The 10948-nt window shown below is 31.1% G+C and overlaps 1 protein-coding gene across 3 annotated transcripts; it reads left to right on the top strand.

Moving 5' to 3' along the window:
- The first annotated feature begins 3338 nt into the window (after positions 1-3338).
- Positions 3339-7910, top strand: LOC122632133 (protein hunchback). 3 transcript variants are annotated; one of them, XM_043818658.1, is made up of 5 exons: positions 4594-4603; positions 4807-4865; positions 5358-5567; positions 5836-6182; positions 6367-7910. In XM_043818658.1, exons 3-5 carry the CDS (start codon positions 5367-5369, stop codon positions 7838-7840), a joined length of 2022 nt encoding a protein of 673 aa, XP_043674593.1. In that variant the 5' UTR covers positions 4594-4603; positions 4807-4865; positions 5358-5366; the 3' UTR covers positions 7841-7910. The 3 variants fall into 3 exon arrangements, with proteins under 3 accessions (XP_043674592.1, XP_043674594.1, XP_043674593.1); XM_043818657.1 differs by lacking the exons at positions 4594-4603; positions 4807-4865 and adding an exon at positions 3339-3664; XM_043818659.1 differs by lacking the exon at positions 4807-4865 and having other exon boundaries at positions 4353-4603.
- Positions 7911-10948: the final 3038 nt, after the last annotated feature.

A 10948-nucleotide genomic window follows, 5' to 3' on the forward strand; every position in this document is an offset into this window, starting at 1 on the left:
TAAACACAGAATTATATCTGTAAAAGTAAATTTTTTGTTGAGAATGGCTTAGGAAAACTATAATACAATGTAATCGCATCATTATGATTGTTTTAAGAGATAATTGTTTTTGTTTATTTTTGTTTATTCTTTCTTTTTTTCTTAAAAGTAAAAGTGTTAAAAGCATAGCGACTAAAATCTATGTTTTTATTAGAAACCTTTTGCTTATTTTACATAATGAAATAAACAATGGAAAGAAACGAAATTTATTTTAATAATAAATTTATTTAATTTATTTAATTTATTTAATAATATTTAATAGTAAATTGTCTTTAAAGTTTTTTAAATCGTATTACTGATTTTTACGGAAATCAATTATTGTGAAGAAAATTGTTAATAGAATTTGTGGATTCGTGGTGAAGTAGTGATATTGTAAGTTAAGTACCGAATAAATATAATTATTTGTACAAAGTATATTCTTTGGAAAACATAATTGTGTATTTGTAAATGTTTATGTTCGTAAATTCATTTATTACGAATCGTTAAATTGATACTCATAATAATATAGAAAGGTAACTTGTAGTAAGTACTTGATCCCTATGGTGTAGCACCATCGGTAGGTTTTCTAAAGAGCTCTAATAATGTAGGATTATATAATAGGGTCGAAAAAGAAAAAACGTGTACTTTAAAAGGTCCTATAATCTTAATGGTCTTATTTTAAAGATTATTTTTCTAATTCAAAAAGATCATTGATATAATAAAATTATATATAAGTCCACTTGCTCCTGTTTTGTAAATGTTTAAAAAATATATATTAAAAAATTGTTATCTAAAAGTTTTTTTGCTTTTCTTGATTTATTGCATCATTTAAATTTTATTGTTAAAACATATATATTAATTTTTAGTTTATTATATTTTAATTTATTATTATATATTATATTAGTTTAATTTATTGTTATTTTATATCAGTATTACTTTTAATACATGAAACATGGTTAATGGGAAAGTAAACTATAAGATCATTAAAAAAACAAAACTAAAAAAAAACTTAAAAAAATTGGAACGCAAAAAATGTAAATTTCTCGAGTTGAAAGTTTTGAGAAAATCGAGGAGAAAAAGAAGAGGGAAAAATAAAAAGTGAACGCCATCTAAAAAGAGAATTCTGTTATGCGGATAATCTTTACAATCAAGATAGCGTATAATGAGTGGTTTTGTACAAAAATCTTTCTTGTAGTAGCATTTACTAGGCGCTTTTTTCCTTCCTATTCATTTCTATTACTTGACAGGTAAAAAAGGTGCATACTGCCGATCATTGTGTGGTAGCTTTGTTGACCGCGTCGCGTGCTATACGTTTATTTCTTTTTATTTCTTTTTCACTGTGTACAAAGCTAAGCTTTCTGTGCTTCGAAGCTATCGAAGACATTGATGTTCTTCATATATTCGCATAATTTTTTTTTTGCCTAAAAACTAATTTATCATTATTTATTGAAAAATATAATTGTGACATATTTAATTATTAAATATGGTAATTCGCAATGTTTATTTGAGTTCGACGATTTTGTAGACTAAAAACTTAGAACTCACATTACTTAAATTAAACAGTCTTTCTAATTTTTATTCATATATTTTTAAATATTTATGAATAAAAAATGAATTATGACATGAACGAATTAAAAGGATGAATTCTTATTTTTCAAGTTTACAAAGTACTTCATTGAGAAACGTCAATAGCAACAAGGAAAGAATTCATCTTAGAAAATGGGAGATGAACTTTCTCTATGGGTACTTCCACTGTTTAGTAATCCTGTTACTAAGGCAGTCAAAGAATTCATTCTTTAAATGTCAACCAACTGTACTAAACACTAACTTGACAAAGGAGATAGTAAATTTTCTTAAAGAAATTTTGAAAACAAAATCTGTACCTATCCAACTAACTTTTAAGAAATTTCTATAGTATCTCGGAGAGTAATAGTTCCAAAAAATATTTCCAAAGGGTTTTTACATTCGGAACAATTTGGACCATTTGTGAACTAGATACTGTTGTCGTTATTTTTATGTTGTAATATTTCAATTTTTTTTTGTATACCTTTTCTCAACCGAATAGAAATTGCTAGGAGTAAAAAATAAATTACTTTTTGTATAATGTCGATATATTATATAAGATTAATATTTATATTAACTGTTTTTATTTTCGTGAAAATTCTTGAGATATTTTATAATATAATTGAATTATTGATGATCTTTTAATTATCATATGGTTAACATAAAAAAGAAACGTTGTATATGTGAAACAGAAAAACGGATATATGTGAAACAGAGAAAGTGAGGGAGGAAGAGAGAGAAAGAGAGAGAGAGAGAGAGAGAGAGAGAGAGAGAGAGAGAGAGAGAGAGAGAGAGAGAAAGAAAGAGAAAGAGAAAGTGAGAAGAGAGAGAAGCTGGGATGGCAACTACGACATAACCCTTTTGATGAAAAGATTACTGGAAAAGGGTTAAGGAGAATTTTTTGATGAAACTGTCAGTTTTTCAATTTTTTTCCTCCGTAAGGCTGACATGCCTATTTTTTATACATATAAACCTTAACGAAAAAATTAAAGGATGATTTATAACTGTTGTTGAATATTCCAGTTTGGGATCCTTAAAGTTGAGAGAAGAATATTTTTTATTTGTTTAATTTTTTTGAAATTTGCAATTATTTTGTAACATTGGATTTTATACCACGTATGAGAATTTCTAGAACCGAACTGATATATTCGACTAAATCTTTTTTTGTGCGATGAAATATGCAAATGCGATGATATATATATATATATATATATATATATGTCATATGTATATATACATATTTATATATATATAATATGTATACAATAACATCTACACATATGTATTTATTAATAGAAGCGTATTATTTCATACGTAGCAATAAAGAGAAAAATTTATCGAGCAAAACTAGTTTGAATCTTGAAATGAAAATAAGAATCAAAATAATGAAAAACAAAGAAAAGAGTATGGAAGAAAAGAAAAAAAAGTAGGAGAAGAAGATGTATATAGTGTAAGTGGAAGAAAGAAAGGATTCTACGTTATTAGAAACTTTACGGGAGAAAAGAACGGTAAACGGACTGATACGATTCGTTCTTAACGGATCTTTTCTTACTTGGGGCGTAAACGATTCGCAAAAAGTTTACCGAGTAAGGACAAGGCGGGGTAAAAGATACAGAGGAGTGGGGTATGGACGAGCCTATGAATCCGTAAAGAGCGCTTGTGATTGGAGGGGCTAAATGCGTTAGGGAAGGGATTTCTCAGTTTATAAAGTAACTCCGAACCCTCAAATAAATGGGTATTCGACTTTCAATCTTAGAAGCATGAGCTTGTAGTAAAGAGAGCAGAAGGACGAGAAGGAAAAAAAAATCGAGTATGTGCTGGTGCGTGAGTGTATGTGTACTTGAAGCTGTGTATTTCGTATAACGAAGCCAAAACTACTACAGTGATTTTCAAAGGGAAATTTGTTGACCTCTGTGTTTCTCTCGTTTTGTATATCTACGTTGGTGCTAAGTAAGAAGGAGGAAGAGAAGAAGAAGAATAAGAGAGAGAAAGAGAAATAGTAGCAGATCCTTCGATTAAGGATTCCCGTATTTGCGAAGGTCTTCGTTTGGAAGAAAACCAGCTTTTATATCGGGAAGGAATAGTAAGTGTATTTTGTGATTTTTACAAATATTTTTTCCTTCATCTTTTTCCACGATTTTTGGATCGAAAAATATCATCATCAATGTAATCGCAAAAATCTTTTTTCGAATAATCCTAAATCCGACGGAATTTCTTCTTAACGTTTCGTTCCAAGTTTCAAGTTACTTACGTTTAGAAATCAAAAGAACATTTAGAAAAACAGAACAAAAGTACGTCTTTCGCGAAGTTAACTTTGACTTTGTTTTTGATCGTGCGTATTCTATAATCCATTTGAAATGAGACGAGTTTGCGACAATGTTTATTAAAGCTCTTTTTTTGTTTAATTTTTCTTGAGAAACGTAGATATATGTATTTCCGAGAATGGGGAACCATTCGTATTCGTATATAGGTATTAAGTCGGAAAGATCATTCGCGAAAGTTTTCTAATCGAAAAGGTTTTTCAGTTAATTTGCTTATGCGAATTCGTCTGTTATTTCATTTTCGAAATTCATCAAAGTATCTTGTATCAAAAGAACTTGATTGACCTTAAAATAACGTTCGGAAGATTTCTTTTTTTTTTTTTTTTTTTTTTTGAAGGGTACTAACGATTATTTGCGATTATCTCGCTCGTCGCACGGATAAGCAAGTCGTATATTTTTAATTCGCTAGCACGACGTAGGACAACTAATTTATACAAATATCCAAGGAGATATCTTATGTCTTTCTCGTTTCTTCTCTCTTTCTCTTTGCTAGTATCTTTTCCGCCCATGTTGCCATTTCTTCATTCGAGTCATTGAAATGATATTCGAACACTCACTCATACATTTACATCGTCCCTTTGCCACAAGTTCTCTATTTACGAAAATTCGACATTCGGTTTAACCTTCGATTCGACATCTCTATTATTTCGTTTGTAAAAGAAAATAATTTTCTAGTCGTGGAAGTGATAACTCAACAAAAGGTAATCCGTTTTCTCTTGTTCTCTATTTCTTCATTTCTTAATGTTAAGGAATAAAATGCGATTAAAAATTATATTTTCGTTCACGGTCCTTCGCAAGGATTTATTTTGTACCAATTTTGTTCTCGAGAAAATTTTCTCTTACATGTCTTTCACTTTAAAACGTCACAGATGGCCGTCAAAATTTTATTTATGACACTTTGTAGATAATGTAAAGGACAATGAGACTCGGGTAAAAGTTAAAGGCTGGGAATATTTCGACCTGGTACGTACCCCAAGATTACTCTTCGTTTTCGTTCGTTGCTCCAGTTGAATAACTCAACCGGACATACCCTCGTTACTCTTTCGTTTTCTTTTCTTTAGTATCCCTTGCCTGAAGAAAGAAGAGGTACGGTAGAAAGCTTCTTGAAACTATTTAACTGAAAATTTACCTACGGCTTGTGTACGGTCGGCAATAGGTTTAGCCTTCAAGTTATTCACTACCCTTTTTCACAGGATTTTGTACAATCTGTATAAATACCGAATCCCATACTTCGTTTTGTCATTTACATTGTTTGTAGAATGCGGAGATTGACGTCCAATTTTTCACGGGTTTTAGCTAATGTCCTTGTTCTTTCTCCGCTGGTACATAGAATATACTCACTTGATATTTCTTCCGAAAATATAATTTTGCAAATTTTTCAACAATTATTTTCTCAAGCACGTCGCTTAACAACGCGTATCCAATTAATTGGGAACTTCACTTTGTTTCACGTAGAAAATTAAAATGAGAGGAAATTGTGAAAACACAGAATCTGTCGTACGTGGGTCGAATCAACAGCAACAGCAGCAACAACAACAGCAGCAGCAGCAGCAGCAGCAGCAGCAGCAACAGCAACAGTCACAGCAACAAACTATTGTCAACGACGAAAAACATCCCCACCATTCATCAACCACGCCCGCTTGGGTTAATACAGATAGAACTGTGGTGAGTAATCGTCTGAATCCCCCATTCCCTCTCTTTTTCTTTTTCTCTTATTTTATTGTCCTGTGCTAGTAAGCTTTCACGTACACTTACCTTCACACATACATAAATAGTTACCCTTCTCACTCTCTCACCCTTCCTCGTGTTCTATCGTTCGCAAGACTCCCCCTTTCTCCATCGACAAAATGTCGCTTTTCTGCCTTCAATGGAGTTTTCTCGATTATCGAAAATAAGCCGCTGATTTTTTCTTTTTTTTCTTTTTTCATCGTAGAAAGAAGAAGCAGTTGAAGATAAAAACGACGATTCGGGAATGTCACCAGGAGATTACACGAGTAATTCAACGTCTCCTATGAGTGGAGTATCTTTTTCAGCGCCAAATTGCAGCTTATCGCCTGGAAGTTCAACTTCGCAAGATTCGAATAATATCCAATCTAATAATTCGGATTACAGTCCACAACAAATGTTTAATGAGTGTAGAGTACCTGGCGAATTCAACCAACTTGGACAGACCGATGATTCTCAAATGGCTATGAACGTTGTTCCTGATGCTGTGAGATCTACCTGCGATAACGGAGATACGTTCCAATGTCCCATTTGTGGTGCAATAAGTTTAAATAGGTACGTGGAAGAGTATTATCGTATGATAAGATTATATAATCTTATTATACATCTTCTTATATATAATTCAATTCATTATGATATTAATTACAAATGATAATACGAGAATCTTGTTTGTTTGTTTAATACATATTTTTAATACGAAATAAAATAAGAAATTTTAAATATGTTATTACTTTTGCAGATCTAGTTTTTCGGAACATTTATCGAATCATTACGGCAATAGATCCGAAACTCGAGATAATGGAAACAATGAATTGAATGACATAAGCGTTCCTGGGACTTCTCGAGACGGTAATAGTCAAACTTCACCGAATACTGAAGAAAGATCGGAAATTGAAGAAATTGAAGAACCGGGACTTCGAGTACCACGAGTAAACTCGCAAGGAAGAGTGAAAACCTTCCGATGTAAGCAATGCCAATTCATCGCTCTAACGAAACTCGAATTTTGGGAACATAGCCGTAGACACATAAAAGCAGAGAAGTTATTGACTTGCCCGAAGTGCCCATTTGTCACCGAATACAAACATCATTTGGAATATCATTTAAGAAATCATTTTGGCTCGAAACCGTTCAAGTGTGATAAGTGTTCTTATTCTTGCGTGAACAAATCGATGTTGAACAGCCATTTAAAATCTCATTCAAATGTGTATCAATACAGATGTGCCGATTGTTGTTACGCAACGAAATATTGTCATTCGCTTAAGTTACACTTACGAAAGTATACTCATCTACCCGCGATGGTACTAAATGCAGATGGTTCGCCTAATCCATTACCGATAATTGATATTTATGGTACCAGAAGAGGACCAAAAAACAAATCTAAAGTGCAAAAGAAGGAAGGAGTTGTTCGAAGATCGAATACTGAACAAACGAATACAGTACCGAGAATGGTATCTCCTCAAGTTTCACCTGCGAATTCTCTTGCTACTTCAATGAACTCAACTGTTGTGAATCCATCATCTTCCACTATCACCAGTGATACAGTCAACGATATGACCAACACTATGAACGTTGTTAATCAGTCTACAGCTACATCCTACAATCCAATATACTCCGGCTTTCAATTAACAAATCCTTTACCAGTTCAAGAAGCTCAAGAGAGGTTGATGCCATTGGATCTAAGCATGCGTCCATTGTCATGTTCGTATGAAAATAATACCGTGAATAATCAACCAAGAAGATCGATTACTTCGACCAAAGGAAAGGGCACAAATAGACGAAAGGGCAAGGCGTATAAACTTGATCGTCGGTTAGTTGTTTCGGATAATGAAACGGATGAAGAAACCACACCACAATTGCAGCCCACTAATGAATTTTCGAGAACGATAGAAAACGACGTTCGTAGCTTAGAAGATCAGTTGGAAGATCGACAATCAGAAATTCATTCCGAGGATCATCCAGAAGATTTTTCTGAAGATCGTCCAGATTATCATCTTCCATCGTGTTCAAGGGATCCAGTTCCAAGATATCGTCCCACTACAAACGGTGATTCATTATTTTGCTATTACTGTGAAATAGCATTTGGTAACGTTATAATGTATACGGAACATATGAATTATCATGGATATGAAGATCCATATACTTGCAATAAGTGCAGTCACAAATGTAATGATAAGGTAGCCTTCTTCCTTCATATAGGAAGATCGAAACATTAGTAAATATAAATGTTTCTCTTTTTTTGTCTCTCTCTTTTTCTTTGTTATATTTTAAACTGTTTGCATTATATTACTTTCTATTAAAAAAAAAAAAAAAAAAAAAAAACTCATAGAAGATCTTATTCATAATATTATATTGTTATAATAACGACCAAATGAATTCTTCTAAAATAAGGGTTTTCACATGTTTCTTAAGAGAAAAAAAAGTAGAAAAAAGAAATTATTAGTAATAACTGTAAAAGAGTTTAACTCTTGAATATCTTGTATTTGAGCGTAAAAACAATTACGCATAACCTCGACTAGTCAAAATTCTAGTTTTCTAATAGTTAAGTATACTAGTTTCTAGTATATACGATAAATTATATAAAAGAAAAGGAACCTTCTTTGATATTAAGAAAGTTTATATGCAAATCACTTCGTGATTTCATATTTATACGTCTTTTGTGTAAAAGAAATATAGTATAAACATATATATATATATATATATATATATATATACGAAAGCATAGTATAATTAAAAAATGAAATGTCTAGAATTATACTTTTTTGAAAAGAATTTATCATAAAAAGAGTATATAATTATTATATAGAAATATATATATTTTTTGAAGTATAAACGTTTTACTGTTTCGAAGAAAAAATGTAAAGTCTGTAATTTTTTATAGTAGGATATAGCGTAGAAATGTGACTGAACCTTTATTTTTGAGTTTATAAAATCCATGATCTTCGATGAATGGTAATTGCTACATTGATCAGACGAATCATACGTTGATTTAACATTTTTTTGATCGACGAAATTTTTGTTTATATCCAATCAATTGACTATATTATCTTTTTTTTTCTTCTTCTTACATTGACATTTAACGCATCGTCGTTATTTATTTTCGAACAATAGATCTTTTTTTATTTTTTTGCAACAGAATCCGTTCCATCGTAGTTCATGCTGATTTACTCTATTGTTATGGCACGAAAAATGAAAAACATAAATAATCGTCTCGCTTATGTGTGCCATTTACTCAGGGTTTAGACTTAGTATCATTGTACTTAATTTTTCGACATTCCGCTGATATCCATATATCCATGAATATATATATATATATACATATACATATATATCATTTCAATATATATTTATTATTTATATAACACGAAAGAATTTATTATATTAATTTCTTTTTTCTTTCGCATTCTGTTTTATCGATCGTTGATTAAAACAAGACTGCAGCGCCAGTATTATTAGTACCTAGTATTAATTACGTTGTAAACTTAAATCGACTTTAATACATTTGATATAACGCATTTTGATATGTCTAACATCCTTCTTATGATAAAAAAAAAAGTAAAAAGTAAAAGATATGAAATGGCCATAATTGATTGAAAGATTACCGACCGTCGATATAGATTGACTTCTTCAATACTTTCTCTTCTTTATTTCACTGATTCAAACAATTTCAATTCTATAGTTTCTCACTTACGATTTCCTTGAAACAATAATAGAATTATCGAACGATACCGTTAAAATTAGCATTTACTTTTGATATTAAGTCGATAAGTTTACAAGATTTTTCCTCGAACTGTTTTGACCATGTCGGTATTTCAGAGTTCTTCTATAAAAAATGACAATTTCTGTCATTGACAAATCATAGCAGTAGACTCATGTAATACAATAATCAGATGTTAACACGCAAAGTTTCCGATTATATACCATGTTAAAATAAAAAAATGTTGTTTTCTTTTCAAACCATTCTTATCTTTTAATATTCCCAAAAACTTATCGATTAATTTACTGTCGATGTTATTATTCGAGAGCTTTATTAATTTGAAATTATCAATTGGCTCAGTTTATTTCTCAGTTTATTTCTGTAAAGTTTATTGACGCGAGTCTGTCCAGTGGAACGGAAAAGGAACTTATTCACGGATGATTTTTCTATCAGACGTCAAACCATACTGGATAATAAGAGCACGTCAATCAATTGTCAATCAATATGTAAATTGCCACGGGTCGACACTCCCATAGGAAATTCCTCATTTAACTCGGATCTCGTGTATAAGAGGAAAGAGTTTCGCTTTACGAACGAAAAAATTGAATAAATTTAATTAAATTTAAATTTAATCTTCTTTCTAATACCTTCTTTAAGTTATCTTTGAATTTAACGATGTTGGTATCTTCTCATTGAGTTAATTTTGAAAAAGGTATAGGTATTACGATTTGTACGTTATGATCATTAATTTTTTCTTTGTTTATCTTCTCAGAAAAAAAAAGAAATACATTTGAGTAATCTTTATTGCATGCATTAAAAAAACATAATAGGTCGTCTATCGATTAATTAAGACGTGGGTGGTAAACTTCTTTTTATAATTTTCTAATGAACCGATTAAGAGACGAAACGGGTGGAAGTACTTGATAGAAAAGTAAAGAAGTCGTCATAGATGGTGGCCATTTTGAAACGATGTCGAACGTTAATGAAGCTTTTAATTTCAATCGATAGAATAGAGAGATAAGAGGAGATAATTGATAGTGGTATGCAACTTTGGCTTTTGTGGTATTATAGACGGAAGATCTTAAAAATGTATAGAAAGTTTCAATAGAAAACGAACGGCTTCGGTTTCGACTGCGTTTAGTCGATATTGGAGATTGGCCTAGATTTTAACGTGAACTCTTTGAAATGACACTGCCAATTAAATGAATGCAATTTTCAATATAAAGTGTCGAGAGCCGTCACTTCGCGGACAATTTAGCTTTTCATTGGCACGGTAATAAATGTATCTTTTGTTACGAGAGCATAAGGAAAATGTAATATGATAAATAAACAAAAAGGCATGCTTTTATAAATGGTTAATGTTAAATGGTTAATGTCTTTTTATCTTACTCCTTTTTACGTCTGTATAATTTAATACCTGTTATATTTTTAATCTTTCATTACGTAATGTTATAAAAAACCTTTATATGACATTTCTATGTTGTAAAAAGGCGATTATGTTGATTTTCGAGCAAAGTAAATTCATTCAAATCCTACGAGATTTTCTATTTCGAGCGTAAATACGATGAATAAGAAAGAGAGAGAGAGAGTGAAGGAGAGAGAGAGAGAGAGAGAGAGAGAGAGAGAG

This window comes from Vespula pensylvanica, chromosome 9 (genome assembly GCF_014466175.1).
Source record: "Vespula pensylvanica isolate Volc-1 chromosome 9, ASM1446617v1, whole genome shotgun sequence".
Classification (NCBI taxonomy): Eukaryota; Metazoa; Arthropoda; class Insecta; order Hymenoptera; family Vespidae; genus Vespula; species Vespula pensylvanica.

What these genes read in the sequence shown, in the direction of transcription:
- LOC122632133 (XM_043818657.1), top strand. Translation starts at nt 5,367, where the DNA reads ATGAGAGGAAATTGTGAAAACACAGAATCTGTCGTACGTGGGTCGAAT. An exon ending in TTAATACAGATAGAACTGTG is followed by an intron (nt 5,568 to 5,835) that starts GTGAGTAATCGT and finishes TTTTCATCGTAG; the next exon opens with AAAGAAGAAGCAGTTGAAGA. An exon ending in GGTGCAATAAGTTTAAATAG is followed by an intron (nt 6,183 to 6,366) that starts GTACGTGGAAGA and finishes TTACTTTTGCAG; the next exon opens with ATCTAGTTTTTCGGAACATT.